The following is a 17,583-nucleotide window of genomic DNA, read 5'->3' on the forward strand; positions in this document are numbered from 1 at the left end:
AATGAAAAATAAATATTAGAAATGTTAAGTGACTATTAAACATAACCTTTTGTCAGTAAACTCTAATACATTAAACTTCTGCATGGTTATACATCAATTAGAGTGAATGTGGGACATGGATACATTTTAATATGTATCTTATACAGTATGGTACCTTCGTAAGTCTTAAGCTCCCCATGGCCTCTTGGATCTCAGCTCTCTGAGAGCGTGTTTTGGAATTTCGATCCCTCCATGAGGGCCTTTCTCTTCCACATGAAGAGCATAGGAAGAGAGAAGGAGCCAGAAATGTGATAGAGAAGATTCAAGGCAGACAACAGGACTCCTGTCTTGGCATTCTGAGTCAGCACAGACAGCCGGGACCAGTGTGGGGCCTCACTTTTGGTATCTTTGCCCTGAGGGGAGGGAGGTGTTCAGTTCTTGCAGGAGAACCAAACCAAACCAAACACCAACGTTATGCTCCATATGCTTTTCTGAGCCTGAGAAATTAACTGGTTCATGGAGACCCAGGGATCCTCTGGGGAACCAGAGTTACACATGGAACGTGGCCAACATCTTACTTTAGGAGCCAGGCTAGGGCATCGCAGGAAATCTAGGGCCACACAGGGGACCTGGGAGCTGCTGATTTGAGTTGAGCCCAGGAGCTCAGCTCTGGTACATGAGGGTTCCTTTGGGTGTCCTGTTTCCTATGCACCTGTTCTACTCACTTGGACACTCCTGTGGCTGCCCTGAGGCCTGGACACCCACTCAGTGGCGGTCTTTCTCCTGTTCCATGTTGTTCTGATCCTGACCCAGGGTGGGGCCCAATGAAGCACCAATTCACCATGGGGACTTGAGGATTTGGTGGTGTCCATATCCAGCTATGTCTGAACCAGGATCTCTTGAAGACCCTCAGAGTTGGAGGCCTTTGCCTGCCCTACAGGGCAGCTCTCACTCTAGTAACCTCCTCATACCTTAACAGGCTGGCTAGTTTCTGTTCCAACATTGCTCTGCTACCACCTGAACCCCCCGACCCCGGCTGCCCAGTCCCAAGCACTCGGTGTCTCTAGGTCCGTGACTCATCTGCCTTTCAAACTGTGGGGCCTGAATTCATCATGCAGGTGCTGTAGGCCAAGTGTCCATGTGGCTGACAGCCATTTTTCTAATCAGCAGCCCCAACTGCTCCTTTATTTCTCAGGAACATCCAGTAATTTCCATCTGCAGAATTCAACCTTAGCTCTTCTGTCTGGCAGCCAGTGCTGACTCATGTCCAGCTTTGTAGGCTTCACCTGCTCTGCGGCTCTTTGACTCCTACCTTGAACTCTGGGTAGCCAGACCCACCTGTAGATGCCCCCTTCGTGCTGCTCCCTTGACCTGAACTGCCCTCCCTCAGCTTCCTGTGCACGCCTCTGTACCCACCCCAATGCTCCCTCCTGCTAGAAGCCTGTTTAGACAGCTGACCTTCCTTTGCAGTCACCTGTTGCCATGCTCTGCACAGCTTCTCCCTAGCACTCCTGCCTCCTGACTGGCTTTTTATTCAGGAGAACTCTCCAGTATCATATATATATATATATATCATTGGTCCTCTCTGTGTCATGGTTTCCGGGATCAGGTGACAGTCAACACTCGTTGGTGCAAATTGTGCCAGATATTCCTGGCTACCAGATACTAAAAGTGAACAAGACTTGGTCCCTGATTCTGCTGAGGTTGAGCAGCACGGATAAATGTCCAAAAACTTACTGTGAAGTGACTAAAATAATAACTTATTAAATACTTACTGAATAATTCAACACCCAATATGGAAATATCTACATTGTTTAAGATTTTATATATACTTAAAAACATTAATAAATGCAATTAAAAAATTTAAACTTGAAAGCACAGACACTAGAATTAGCTCTACGTCTAGGGTAATGGATGATTTTTTTTCCTTTTTGCTTCTGTTTCATCTCATTTAAAAATTAAACAAGTACTACTCCTGTAACAAAGAAAACTACTCACTGAAGATATTTTTCGTGCATGTAACTGAGAAAATATCTAAGTCAAAATGTATAATAGATCACAAATCAAGAAAAAGAGCAGACAACCCTTGCTATTTGTTACTCATTATGATAAGCCCTTTATATTTATTATCTTACTTAATTCTTCTGACAGCCCTGGGAGGAACATACTTCCTCCATTTACAGATGAGGACACCAAGGCACATAAAGTTTAGGTAACTTGCCTGTTCTCACTGAGTTAATAAAGGATTGAGCTAGCCTTGCACCCTGAGTTCTGATTCCAGAGCTTGCTACGTTGTGCAATCCTGTCAATAACCTTAGGAAAAGATATTAGCACACTAGCAGTTAGGAAACTGCAAATGGAACAGAAAGCATCGCTACCACTTCTCACCTATAAAATGGAGAGAAATATTGGGGTGTTTGATACAGGTGAAGACTAGCAGGTGCTGGGGAGGGTGGGAAGCGTAGAGTGGTATAACTACTCAAAAGCATAACTCAAGGGTCTGTAGTTAATGTTGACGGTTTGGATTCTACAATCTGCAAGGTTTACTTCTAACCATAAATCCCAGGAAAATATTTATATATGGAGAAATGCCCAAAGACATGTTTTGAAAAAACAAACAGAAAGAAATGTTAAATGAAAGGGAATTAATAAAATGTGGTATATGCAGATTCTTGTTAAAAAGGAGTTGGATCTATACTTATCAAACGAGTAGATGTCAGAGTCAAGAGGTTGAGTCAAATACTTTTTACATGATACCATGGTAAAATGTAAATGCCTACAAGAACAATTCTATGTATTGCACATGGACATAATATATGCAAGCAAATGTTGAAAATAGATTTCATAGATTTCAGTTTATTGAAAGAGATCAAATCTGGCAAGTTGGAAGTATTTAAAAGGCATTTTAACTCTAGCAGCTAATCATTGTAAAAAACAAACAAGAATTGGACAGCATATAGCAAAATCTTTCCAAGTATATATTTGGAATGCCAGGAAATGGAGTCTTTATTATATTATTTTCTATTATCTCTCTGCTTCGGTATAACTGCTCTTTCTCTGTTTCACACTGTTAATATATGTCTATAGATATATAGTGTAGATATTTAGATACATGGATAATAATACATATGTGTTTTACATATTTCTTTTTGAAATATATGTTTCCTCAAAATAAAGATGAGATTTTAAATGTAAGTTATGAAGTGAGGATGTGAGTCATTTTTAAAAACTGAGCCAAAACTAGACCAACTATTAGCCATATTTGTACACAGATATGCTTATAATAAATCAAGCTTAGATATTAAAGCACCTACTACAAAAAGCAATGCTAGAAATTATCTACATGTGCTTTTCACACAGTGATACACAATGTTGTACCTGAACAATTTGCCTATTCTTTATGTCACTCTCATTGCAAATTCCATTATACTGTAGAAAAGGATGTACGCACGCTAAACATTGGGCTATGATCATGTTAAACTGCCATAAAAGTCCAGTGTAAGGAGACAACTAGAAACAATAATAAAACGGTGGCCATGAACCACAAGACAGTTTTTGTAAAGAAATCCTTTGCTTTCAATACTTAACTGAGTCTTTGGGTAGTGGCAGCTGAAAATTTTCTAAGCAACGCCTTAGACCTTCAGGTCAGGGTTGGCCACACATTCTTCTAGCTGCCCCAAACTCGAGAGAGACTCAGGGTAGTCAGAACAAATGTATCTCCATGATGCCAAATGAGCTTATTCTAGTCCTCCCATGACCGGAGACAAGTCTGGGGCATCCTGGGTCATGAAGCTGTCCCTCTGTTTCCAAGTACCCTCAGAAAGGCCCCCTTTACATCCCTGTTCCTGAGGCTGTAGATGATGGGGTTGAGGAAGGCCGAGATGACATTATAGAACAGGGCCAGCTTCTTGTCCCGCTCCGGGTCACACCAGGAGCTAGGCCTCATATACATGATCATGGCTGGACCATAGAACATGGTGACCACGGTGATGTGGGAGGCACATGTAGAGAAGGACTTGAGCCTCCCCTGGGATGAGCGAATTCCTAAGATGGAGGCAAATATGCAGGTGTAGGATGCTAAGATGAGGGAGAGTGGGACCAAAAGCAGGATGAAGCCCAACATGAAGTTCAGCTGGTCATTGAAGAATGTGTCTGCACAGGCCAACTTCAGAACAGCAGGGACCTCACAGAAGAAGTGGTTGATTTTGTGGGGTCCACAGTAGGGCAGATGCATGGTGAAGACTGTGTAGATCAGAGCCCCAGTGATGCTAATGGACCAACAGACAGTGACCATCTTGATACACATGATACGGCTCATGAGTAGGGAATAACGAAGGGGGAAGCAAATGGCAATATACCTGTCATAGGCCATGATGGCATAAAGAATACACTCAGCAATGCCCAGGACCAAGAAGATGAACATCTGGGATACACAAGCATCCCAGGAGATGGCTCTCCTTGGATACCATATATTTACCAGCATCTGAGGAACAGTGGTAGTGACATAGCTCATGTCTACCAAAGAGAGGACACTGAGAAGGAAATACATGGGCGTGTGGAGATGTGAGTCAAGGTAGATTAGGGTGACGATGAGCCCATTGCCCACAAGGGTTGTAAGGTAGAGGAGGAGGAAGAAGACGAACAGGGCCATTCTGACCTGTGGCTCACTGGAGAAACCAAGGAGGATAAACTCAGAAACTGAAGTGTGGTTTTCCTTGTCAAAGCTCTGCATGGTGATCTGCCTGTTAAGGAGAGACGAGCACTTCCTTGTTCAGTCATTTGCCTTGGGGATGTGAGGTCAGGAATGATAGAAGCCGAATCACATGCAACACCATGCACAGTAGCTTCACAGATTTAGTCAAATCTTGGTTGAGCTGGATGAGAAGGGAAAGGAAGCTAGGATAGCTGTGGCACTGGGAAAGAAGCCAAAAGATCTTTATTCTACCTGTAACAGAACACAGGAGACCTGATAGTTCAGAAGACCTTCTCTGCAAACAATACTAATCCATAGAAGATAAAGCCATATTTAGGTGTCCTTTTTTTTTTTTTTTTTTTAATGTTTTGCACAGGGTCTCCTTGTGTAGTTCAGGCTGATCCTCCTGCCTCGGCCTCCTGAGTGCTGGGATTACAGTTGTGCCCCACTGTGCCCAGCGTAGGTGACCATTTTTGCACAGTGAATTCAACCACTTTCTGGGCACTTCCTTTTTCTACTAAGTATCCGCAATGACCCCAATTTGTAGTAGGCAGATGCGTCTGCCTAGAATTCAAATTATGAAAGGAACGTCTGTGTCAGTAGGTTGTGGGTACTTTGGAAACTATCACCCAGACCTAGTGTGGCAGCAAACCTGTTGTAAGAGGGCTGAAGATCTAGAGGAGACTATTAGAGGTCTTACAAAAATGATAAATGACAATGGAAAGAATTTGACCCAAATGCTCATGAAGTACATTAATTTAGGAACTAAGATAATTCAGGACTTGATTAGCTAGGTTGTACTGGATATGTCTGCTGTTTTTGGTACTGGGGATCAAACTCAGGACCTTGCACTTGCGAGGCAGGCGGTGGCACCCCTGAGCTAAATCCCCAGCCTGGATATGTCTGAATAAATTAAGAAATCAGGCAAATTAATTCTCGTCACACTTACTATCAGAATGTCCACCAGAGTAAAATATGTTTTTAGCATATAAGAAATGACTTTAGATATTAACAATGGTAGTCACTTTATTATGATCTTGGTACAGCAACAATTTATTCACCTAATAAAAATTACAGCCTGAAATGAAAATGAAAATGATAAATAAAGTAAGACAGACAGGCTGGAAAGCAGAGGGGAAAGACTCTGTAGCCCCAAGTACCTGAAACAGGGGCCCTAGGACCTGGCTTGCTGTGCTGAGCCCTGAGGCCTGTCTGAGCTTTATATACTGAATCAAGGGGTGGGGACATTGTGTGGAATCCTCTCAGCCAACTTTTTATTTCAGCCTTCCCTGAGAGTCTCATGGCTGTCACTCAGATGTGACCTTGAGCAAGAGCCCTCACTTCTGTTAACTTTCACCTTTTGATCTGTTAAAGCAGAGGTGCTATGTCCATGACATGGGGTTATGGCAGGGTAAGTGTGGGCTCCTGTATGTCAAGATACTTTGCAAACTATAAAACACAAGGCAAATAAAAGAGGTTAGTGAAAATGCAATGAATCTCAAAATCAGGACAATTGGGGAATGCCGTTTTTGTCCTTGATTTGTTTAGTGATCTTGGAAAACTCCATATCCTTCTCTGAGCTTCAGAGCCCCATTTTGATACTTTGGATTTGATGCCCCTCAAGGCCCCTTGTCGCTCTGATATGTTTTGGTATTGGGCAAACATGCTGGAAACCTGTGACCACGTCAAGGGAAGGGCTGAGCTGTACAGTTAGTTGAGCATGACTGTGTGGGCATGAGATTCATTATGGAGGTTGGGGACATGAGCCCAGAGCCTTGGTAAATATATAGAGCGTGGACATGGAGTCAACGCACCTGAGTCTAGCTGCCTGTTTCTCTATTTTCAAACCACGTAGCTATGCAGAGTGCCTTGTTTTTTTATCTATAAAATGGGTGTACCATCTCCTCTGTAGTGGAGGCTGCACGAATTCCATCTGCTTCCTAGAAAGTACTGAATAAAAGGTGGCAGCTTAAAGGATAGGAAGCTGCATGGGAGGAGGAGTGGAGAGAGGAGAAAAGAGTGCAGTAGTATTCTTAAATTTCTGAGGTTGCCAAGCGGGGCTGAAAACCTGATCATTAGCACTAATGGCCAAGAGTTGACGGTGAAAGTCGGAGGATTAAACAGGTGTCCGAATGGACAAGGGAAATGGTATATGATGTGTGTTCTGAGTTTTAGAGAACATCAACTATTCGAAAAAGGAGCAAAATGTCACAGGCGAGGGATGCTTGTGGTGATAATTAGGGACCTGGCCCAGGTCAGAGCCATGAGCATTGAGAGGGATTTTCAAGAGACAAGAACTAGGAAGTAGTTCAAATGCCAGTCTCAGACAATCAGGGCCGAAACCAAGCAGCAACCCATCATCCTTCCTGTCCAGCTACACTCCACGCCTGGGACCTGTGCAGAGAATTCCCATCGGCCTTTCGGTTCACTTACCAGTCCATGCAGTTTCATTTATCACACTGTGTTTCACAACTTCTTGAGGAACTCAAGGACCTCCCTGACAGGTTCTAATCAGTTTTCAAGCAGTCACGAGTGAGCTTTCTGTGCCATGATGCTAACATCACCCTAGTCAGGGCAGCTGGGTTCTCTCCTCTTGGAGCCTCAGATCTTCCGAATCAGCTGGCTTCCTCAGCATCTGCCATGCACGCTCACCACCTCTGCTCCAGCTGCTCCTCTACTGGGACGTCTGCCCTATCCTTGCTCCCTCAAGTCCCACCGACCTTTAAGGCCTTCGAGGGTTTCCTTACCTGACCAGTCCAGCCTTGTTTACGTGTGCATTGCCTTCCCAGCCAAGTGTATGCAAAGTTTCCTTGCTGCTTCCCTTCCTCCATGCTTCTGGCAGAGAAGGAAGGAGAGCCCCTCTCAGGGCTCCCTCTGCAAAGCCTCAAGACATAGGCTGGGAGTGCAGAGGTGGGAGGGTGCCCCTAAGAGGGATCTACACAAGTGGAGAGACAGCCGTAGGAGGAGCAGGAGATTGACTTCTGCCCAAGAAGCGCAGGTTATTGTTCTTTCTGCTGCAGTTTTGAGGCAAAGACACTTTGTCAGTTCTTGGGTGCCCAGAGCAGAAAACTCCTCCAGCCACTCCCTCAGTCACACCTACAAATGATCAGCTTGTTCCTCTGCCTCCATAGTGTTCTTCACCTCTATAGTATCAGCTGTCTATTTCCCCTTGGCGTGGTGCCTTAGGAAGGTGCCCATCCTATGGCCCTAAAGGGGAGACGTGCACCATCTTAAGTGCGCTGGACCCAGAGCAGCCCCAAAGGGAGGAGGCTCCAGCAGGCAGACCCAGGGGTTCACTTTTTATCAGGATGGAGTTAGCAAATGAATTTCTAGTACCAAAAAGCCCTGGGGATTCCTTGGCCATGCTGGGAATTGCAAAACAGTGCCCCTGGGCTGGATGAATGACATAGCCTGGATGTCTAATGCTCTTAAGACTTGTTGGACTTGGCCTTTGGAATGGAGGAGCTGGACATTCTTTGAAAGTTTCCATTTTGGAGACTAGAATTTCTTTCCGTTCAGTCTTAGAGAAAAGAGGTACCTTCTACCCAAGCTGCCATATCCCTGTTTAACACAGTGATGATGCTAACTAACCCTCTTTCTTTCCGAAGTACTTGTGAGAGCCTCTTACATCCTCAGACATCTTATCCAAGGCCACAGACCTGATAAGGGTGAAACAATACATAGATAAATCCTAGCAGTAATAATGCTACCAGTCGTTTCAAAACTTTCATTTATTGAAAATCTTCTGTTTGCCTCAGGTATATGTCCAAGACCATATACTAGTTTGTGGTGATAATACTGCCAAAACTTAGTGCCTACTAATCAATGCAGAAAATAAAAGATAGACACAGAAAATAAAAAGGCAGATTGGTGTTGAATGCCGATTCTACAACTTTCATAGTCCATATTATCCTGTACAAATCACTTTCCCCTCTGGGAAACTCATTTTCATCATGCTTAGGTCAGAAAATAATGCTGTTTGTGTTAAGAAGGAACATGTACAGTCTTAGCACAGGTTTCGCAGAAGGGCCCAGCCACTGGTAGAACCTATGTTGACAGCAAGGAATGAGCCGCTGTCATGAGTCTGTCCCCTGGTTCTTCACCAGTGTAATCCCAGCACTCTGGCAGGCCAAGGCAGGAAGATCTCGCATTTGAGTACAGTCTAAGCAATTTAGTAAAACATTGTCTCAAAACAAAGCAAGAATGAGAGCTCACATCTATGGACTCCCTATTTTTTTCCATTGAGTTTATTGGTACATTTAAGGTAAACAATACAGTTGCATTCGTCATTGGGATCTTGTCCCTTTACATGATACATCTTGGTTCTTTTTTCCCCATTCCCCTGCCCTCCCTTCACCCCCCTAGCCCTTCTCCATTTACAAAGACTTTGTTTCCATTTTTTCCTTTTCTCATATGTTTCCTTTTCCCTTATTTCCTTTCTCTTCCCCGCCCCACTTCCCCTCCTTCTTTAGCCCTTTTATGGAGTCCCCATTATGTGCTGTGTCCTATGGTAAGAGCCTTACATCAGTTAACTCATAACTGCTGACCCTGCTGCTCCATGGGCTTGAGATTCCTTTCTAAATTTCAATTTAAAAATAAAGACTAACACTGGAAGAAAACAACAACACAAGATTCAACATGTTTTCTACAAGAGACACAGTTCATCCACCAAGGCACAGTCAGACTTAAAGCAAAAGGAGGAAGAGTGATGCTACAGTCAGCAGGAGCCTGAAGGCAAACAGAGGTAGCTGTTCTTATCTCTGAGAAAACTGAGTTCAAATCAAAACTGTTGGGGAGAGAGGAAGAGGTCACTACATATTTACAAGGGAACAATTCACCAAAGAAATAAAACAATTATATGCACAGAATTTCGGTGCACCAAACTTCATAAAAGAAATACTATTTGACATTAAAGGACAAATGGAAGCCAATACGATCGCAGTGGGGCACTTTAATACCCCACTCTCAAAAACAGACAGGCCATCCAGACAAAAAATTCAACAAAAACATCAGAGTTAAACTCCACTATACATCAAAGGAAACTAACAGATACCTAGAGTGTTTCTTCCAACAACAATAGAATACGTGTATTCAACAGTCCATGGAACTTCCTTCAAAACAGTCTATATTTGCAGGCACCAGGATTTAGCTCAGTGGTTCCACTGACTGCCTCACAAGTGTGAGGTCCTGAGTTTGATCCCCAGTACAAAAAAAAAAAAAAAAAAAAAAAAAAAAAAAAAAAAAGAAGATAAAAAATAGTCTATATTTTTAGCCATTAAGCAAGTCTCAATACAGATAATGGAATTAAAATAATCTCATGTATCTTATCAAATCACAATGCCATGAAACTAGAAATCAATGGAAAAAGAAATCACAGAAAATACACACATTGCAATTAATACACTCTTGAATTATCAGTGGATATCTGAAGGAATCAAGGGAAAAATTTAAACATTCCTTCAAAGATCTAAATACTAAAATAAAAACAATCTGCTGGAAGATAGAATAGGTAAAACTCTTGAAGATATAGGTGTAGGCAAAAACATGAATGGAACAGTGATTGCACAGTAAATATCACAAAGAATAAGCAACTGGGATCACCTCCTATTAAAAAAACTTTTGCACAGCAAAAGAAACCACCAACAGAGTGAAGAGACAGCCCACAGAATGGGAAAAAAATTACCAGCTATTCCTCAGAGAAAGTACTAATACCTAGAATATATATATAGAACCTTCCACAAAAAACAGATCCTTCCAAATTTAAGACCCAATCCAAAAATGAGCACCTGAAATGAATAGACACCTCACAGATGAAGAAATAAAAACATCAATTAAATATATGAAAAAAGGTTCAACATCACTGGTCATTTGAGAAATGCAAATTTAAAACAACACTGAGATTCCATCTCACTCCAGAAAGAATGGTTATCATCAAGAAATCAACCAGTAATAATAAATGGTGGCAAGAGGAAAAAGGAAACCTTCTCAACCATTGGTAGGAGTGTAAACTGGTACAATCACTATAGAAATCAATGTGGAGATTTCTCAAAAACCTAAAACTAGAAGTTCTATTTAATCCAGCTTTTCTGTTTCTTGCTATCTTCCCAAAAGAGTTAAAAGCTTCATATCACAGTATGCACTTCCATAGTTATAGCAGGGAAACTTATAATAGCTAACTCTTGTGATCAGTCATATGCCCATTAAGAGATGAAAGGATAAAGAAAATGTGGTTTTAATATACAATGGAGTACTTCTCTGCCATAAAGAAGGGTAAACTCAACACATTTTTAGATAAATGGATGCCTCTCAAGACCATAATTTTAAGTGAAATAAATTAGACAAACATTTAAATATTGCAATGTTTCTTTGTATGAGAAACCCAAAGGTAAATAAGGACCAAAATGGAGGATAGGTATTGAAAAGTAGGAAGAAAATGTTCAAGTGGGAAGTGGAAAAAGGAGAGGGAAGGGGAAAGGAAAAATAAAGGAATAGATGTAAAAAAAGAATGGAAGGAGATAATAGAAACACAGTTTTTTAAGTGGAGAGGGGAAGAAAGATTAAAGGGAAGGCAGAGGAATGGGAAAAAAAAGGAATTAAGAAATTTAAATATTCCTAGAATTAAATGATAATGATAACATAATATACCAGAATCCAAGAAACACAAGGTAAGTAGTTCTAAGTTTATAGCTATGAATCCTACCTGGGAAAAACAGCAATCTCATATAAATAACTTTATGATGTATCTCAATGTTCTACAAAAACAAGAATAAACCAAAACCAAAAACAGTAGAAGGAAAGAAACAATAAACAGAGCAGGAATGAAATCGAGGTTACAGAAATGCAAAGACAGAATAAATCAAATACTAGTTTCTTTGAAAGAGAAATGAGACTAATAAGTCCCCAGCCAAATCTACCAAAAGAAAGAGAAGGTCCAAATTAAAAATATGAGAGAGACAGAGAGAGAGAGAGAGAGAGAGAGAGAGAGAGAGAAGCAAAATCACAACAGACAACACTGAAATCCAGAGGATTATCAGAAATTATTTGGAAAATTTGTACTTCACTACATTGCAGATAAAAAGAATTAGATAAATTCCTAGACAAATATATCCTACCAAAATCAAGTGAAGAGTACATGAAAATGTTTGAACAGATCAATAAGAAGCAACAAGATTGATGCAAGTATTAAAACTCTACAAATCACAACAGACAACACTGAAATCCAGAGGATTATCAGAAATTATTTGGAAAATTTGTACTTCACTACATTGCAGATAAAAAGAATTAGATAAATTCCTAGACAAATATGACCTACCAAAATCAAGTGAAGAGTACATGAAAATGTTTGAACAGATCAATAAGAAGCAACAAGATTGATGCAAGTATTAAAACTCTACCAACTAAGAAAAGCAGGGACTCGCTGTATTTACAGCTGAATTTGACCAGAATTTTAGAGAACTAACACCAATGCTCCTCAAACATTTTCTAGATAAAAGAAAAGGAAACCATGCTCCCAGTGTCATTCTACGAAGCCAGCAGTAAGCATATATATAAAACACACACACACACACACACATATGTCTATATATGTATATATATGTATGTGTATGTGTAGATATATACATACACATACATATATATGAAGACTCAACTGGAAAGGAAAAACTGTACATAATAGTACTGATGAACATACATGTAAAAATCCTCGTAAGATTATCATGAACAGAATTCAACAATGTGTTAAAAATAATACTCCATAAGCAAGTTGGCTTCATTGCAGAGATGCAAGAATTATTTAACATATATAAACGAATAAATGTGATACACTACATAAATGGAATGAAGGATAGAAACCACATGATCAACTCAATAGAAGCAGAAAGAACCTTAATTCAACATTGTTTCATGATAAGAAACTGATGAAAAATATCTAGAACAATCTTACCTCAAATTGATAAAAAGCCATATGTGACAGCTTCACTGCCAACATCAACTAAATAGGGAAAAGAGGAAAAAATGCATCTAAAATGAAGAATAAGACAAAGATGCTCATTTTCACTACTTCTGTTCAATATAGTACTTGAGACATTAATCAGAGTAATTAGGCAAGAGAAAGAAATAAAGACTTTGTTTCCATTTTTTCCTTTTCTTATATTTATTCCTTTCCTCTACCCCTTCCCACTTCCTCTTTTCCTTTGGACCTTTTCTTCCTATTTCACATTATCTACTATACATTTTGATCCTTATTTACACTTTCAGTATCTCACACCAGAGCAATGATTCGGTATTTACTTATGTGTAGCCTATTTATTTTGCTTAAGAGTATAGCACCATTGTATTTTAAGAAGAAAAATCTAAACCACAAAATACAGCTCTTACCCACTAAACTGATTTTCCAAAGCACTCATTGCTCCTACAATAATAGTCTCAATAGTTCCACACCTCAATCAAGAAGACTTCAAAGCACCGTGTGTTCAAATATCCTCTAAGGTGTCTACTACTACCTGGTTCCCGGGACCCTTAGCAGAGATGTGCTGACCTTTCTGATATTTCTTAATGACCTTCATCACAGGTGATTTCTTCTGTTGCCTCTTCTGAAGAACCCCTGCTGCACCTGTGGTGTGGACGCAAGGAAAATTACACACATTCCAAGAGTCCCCTCCTGTCGATAATAACATTGTATTACAAAACAAACACTGAAACACACTGTGACTTATATATCACACCTTGACATTTATTTATATGCACCTACAGTATGCTAATGGCTCTAAGTACATTCTTGGTTAATCTTCAGAGCCATTCAGTGAGGTTCAAATTATTCTTACTTACTAAAGGAATATACAGAGAGGTTACATATTTGCTGAAGTCACATGGAAAAAATGTGCAGAGCAGAGATTCACAAACAGGCAGTTAGACTTTAAAGTCTGCATTTTGGGCCAGGGATTTAGCTCAGTGGTTCTGCCACCTGCCTTGGAAGCACAAGGCCCTGAGTTCAATCCCTGGTACCCCCCCAAAAAAAATACACACACACACACACACACACACACACAGAGCCTGCATTTTATTCTATCATACAATCCTCCCTAAAAAATTTAGATTTATGTTCAATTTTTCCCATTAATTATATTTGGGCAGATTAAATATCTAACCTACCGTCACTAGGCATGTTCAAGGAAGGAGGCAGGGAGGGAGGGATAGAGGGGGAGACGGAGAAGGAGGGAGAAAGGGAGGAAGGGAGGAAAGAGAGGGGAATCTCCCCAGAAAAGAGAAGGAAAACAGTTTCAGGGACAAAGGGAGAAAAGAATTATCTAAGAATTTCAACAATACTGACATTTTGGATAAAGCAATTCTTTGTTAGCTGGCCAAGCATGTATTGACCATTCTGAGATGTTTAGCAAATCTCTTTCCTCTATCTACAAGATGCTGGTAGTATCCCTCACCTCTACATATGACAATTGAAAAATGTTTCCAGATAGTGACAAATGAATGGAAGGCAAAATCACCCCGAACTGATAACCCTTGCCCAAAGCCTTTCACTGAGAAAGAGATAAAGATCTGAGTGTGATGCTCCTCACTTTTGTAAACTAGGTTACATAGATTAGTATATGGCAATGATGGATTTTTATTTCAGTTGGGTAACCGAATATAGTTCTATAAATGACATTGAGATAATCAGCTCTCTTTAGAAAAAATGTTAGCTCCGTACCTCACAACACAACAAACCTAAATTCTTTATGAAATTAAGCATGAATGTGTGTGGAAAAGTGTGTAGACTATTTTTATAAATTTGGGGTGTATATTTCATTCTAAGTGAGACAACAAACACATAAATAAGGGGAAAATCTGACTGATTTAACAACTCCCCCAAAATAGAAAAACCTTCAAGAGAAAAATTTGACACATATACAGTATACAAAGAAAAAACACACGTATCCAATGTGTTGAAACAGACACTATATCCAGAGAAACGATGAAACAATAAATGATTGTTATTTTGAAAATAAATACATGGTATACAGGATTTAAAAAGTATATGTTCCAAAGATATGACTAGCTTTTTCAAAAGAAATATTAATTAAATTGGACAGTGATAACATGGGAATCTCACACAAAATATAATGAACATGGATAATAAACAATTGAAAAGTTGGCCATTAATGAGCAATGAAATTCAAATGAAATGATTTTAATTCTCCCGTGAAATTGACCAAAAATGAAAAAGAATGAGTATTTTTTTTTCAAATTTGGCAGTGATACAAGGAAATGAATATTTTCATAGATTACTTCATAAAGTATATGAACCCATTATTAATCATACTTTCCCCGTCAAACATTTTTTTCTCAAAGCTAATATTAGCAAGAACAACAGAAAAAGATAACCAAAGGGGCTTGATTGTCACTGCTCCTAGCAATACTTCCTACTGTAATCCTAAAATTCCTGTCACCTCCAAGGAGTTTCCCAAGTATCCTGGACACACCTTAACATGGACCACAAGGAATAGGTCGTAGAGTTTCCGTCATGTACATTCTTTGGGACTTGAAATAAAAACTGTTCTTTGGAGAGCCAGGCGTGGTAGTGCTCGCCTGTAATCCTAGCACTCAGAAGGCTGAGGCAGGAGGATTGCTGTGAATTCAAGACCAGCCTGGGCTACAGAGTTGAGTTCCAGAGCAGTCTGAACTACATAGAAAGAACGGTCTCACCTCCCCCACAAAAAAACCCCAAAAAAGTGTTCTTTGGGAAGAATCGATTAAAATTACACATACTTTTGACTTAATAGTGAAATAGCATGCCATTCATATATTGCATATTAAATTGTGTTATGACATCAGCATATCCCTCCACCTTGGGAAAAAGAAACAGAAGAAGATCACATTTTGATGTGTTCGTATAAATACAATGTTAATATAGTTTTAAAAGTTGTGAAGGAGATTTAATTTCTGGTGTTAAAACTAGTACTGAAAAGGAGATCAAAGGTAAATTTTATTTCTCTATATTGTATGAATGTGAGAATATGTTTATTTATTTATTTTGCTTTTTGTTTTTTGAGACAGAGTCTCGCTATGTAGTTCAGGCTGGCCTTGAACTCATGGTGATCCTTCTCCTGCCTCCACCTCCTGAGTGCTGGAATTACAGGTGTGCCCCACCACACCTGGCTTGTTTATGTTTATTTGTATATGTAGAGAAAAAGTAAAAGAAATTACAAATAATGGCAATAAAAATTTCAACAGGCTGATGTGCACTGCAGCACCTCATGCTAATAACTCTTTCAGGGAAAAATTTGAATAGCTAAGGTACACTCACCACAATATGAATGAGTTCCGCTTTCGCTAAAGTCAATTTAATAAAGGCTGGTGGTTTAGTTCGGATGGAAGGGCCTGTGTGGAAAGCAAGGTCTAATTGAAGCTCAATAAATACTTTTACCTGGCTTGACTAAAAGCTATGCTGCACTAATCGGAGTAGGAATACCAATGCCAGTCAACGGCCAGTGCTGAAGGTGTGACCCCCAGGTTGGTATTATTGGTATTTAGGATATCGATGGTGCACTCTTTAAGAGGATACTGGGACCCTAGCCATTTTCTTTTGTTTCTCTGCCCAGCCATGAGGTGAGAGTTCTGTTTTGCCATGTGTAGCTACTGAGATTTGCTGCCTAGTCACGGATCCAATTGCTAAGGGGGCCAATTTACCATGGATTGTACTGCCCCAGAGCAGTGAGCCAGGTAAACTTTTTCTATTTATAAGTTAGTTATATAGGTATTTGTCATAGTAATGGAAAAAACAGAGATATGTGATGACTGGCCCTGGAGAGACTTTAGGATCAGCTCCAAGGGTAACCCCACTATGACTGAAACTCTCAATGTCAAACTTGTAGGTCTATGTGTATTTTGGCATCCAATATTTGAAGGCAATAACTTACATATTGAGTCTAATAAGGTGTGACATAACATTTTCAAGGGGAGAGGCGTATTGACCAGGGTCTATTTGGTTTTTCATTTATTCATCTTAGTTTTTGTGATAGAAAAAGGAATGAGCTAGTTCTTGGGGCACTAGTGAAATAGAAGTACTTTAGGCACTGTAACAGTTGAGTAGTGATCATAGAACAGGATATCTAGATAAGGAACATCAGAAGTGAGATAATCCCTAGGTAATGAAAAGTACCAGATATGGCCATGGGTAGACGTAATGCAAATAGTGGGCTTGGGTACAAAGAAATAAAGCAAGGAGAGCGCAGAGCTTCCAATGATCATCAGGGGGATTACAGTGATTCAAGAGGATGGGTTTACAAATGAAACCTGAGACACAAATGTTAAAATTTTCAAGAAAAAAGAGACTCTCCAAGACATATAAAGGTGATAGGACTAGGGACACTGTGGCAGGTGGCATAAAGTTTTGAGGAAGAGATTTTCTAGTAGAAGAGAAGATGCATAGTTTCAAATGAATTAGAGCAGGGAGAATCAGCACAGCTCATACCCAGCCTGAAGTACTTTAGCATCTAAGAAAATGAGCACTCTCTACTTCAGATACAAGGGAAACTGTCCTACTCAAGAAAAACCAGCTCCCAGTGAAAGCTGGGAGATACAAGGGACAGTTAAGAAAGCAAAGGAAATAGAAACACTTGATAATCATAAGCGGGACTTAAACAGGGCACAACTGAAAGTTTTGCGAAGGATGAGAGGAAATGGTATGGAGTCAAATTGTGAAAAAATAGAATGCTACAGTGATAAGAGTTCAAGAGAGAAGAGGAGCCGAGCATGGTGGCATATGCCTGTAATCCCAGCACACGGGAGGCTAAGGCAGGAGGATCTCTGAGTTTGAGATCAGCCAGAGCTATTAAATAGTGAGTTCCAGGTCAGTCTAACGATATAGTGAGACCCTATCACAAAAAAAAAAAAAAAAAAAAAAAAAAAAAAAAAGA

At 40.1% G+C, this 17,583-nt stretch overlaps 2 protein-coding genes across 9 annotated transcripts in view; both read right to left on the reverse strand.

Moving 5' to 3' along the window:
• Positions 1 to 17,583, reverse strand: part of LOC104869131 (putative olfactory receptor 2B3) — a 166,808-nt gene that overhangs the window by 38,749 nt on the left and 110,476 nt on the right. For 7 of the 8 annotated variants that reach the window (XM_033767650.1, XM_033767649.1, XM_033767656.1 and 4 more), the window contains one exon: positions 13,209 to 13,283. The gene's annotated coding sequence lies outside the window, so the exon portion shown is untranslated. Of the gene's footprint in view, positions 1 to 12,614; positions 12,663 to 13,208; positions 13,284 to 17,583 lie in introns of all 8 variants that reach the window. The other variant, XM_033767651.1, reaches the window with a different exon arrangement.
• Positions 3,764 to 4,832, reverse strand: LOC104869626 (olfactory receptor 2A12). Its single transcript, XM_010634976.2, has one exon. The coding sequence runs from the start codon at positions 4,709 to 4,711 to the stop codon at positions 3,764 to 3,766; it is 948 nt and encodes a 315-aa protein (XP_010633278.1). The 5' UTR covers positions 4,712 to 4,832.

The sequence above is a fragment of the Fukomys damarensis genome, unplaced genomic scaffold, assembly GCF_012274545.1.
Source record: "Fukomys damarensis isolate Sample0158 unplaced genomic scaffold, DMR_v1.0_HiC HiC_scaffold_23, whole genome shotgun sequence".
NCBI lineage: Eukaryota > Metazoa > Chordata > Mammalia > Rodentia > Bathyergidae > Fukomys > Fukomys damarensis.

Coding starts and splice junctions, on each gene's coding strand:
- LOC104869626 (XM_010634976.2), bottom strand. CDS start 4,711: ATGCAGAGCTTTGACAAGGAAAACCACACTTCAGTTTCTGAGTTTATC.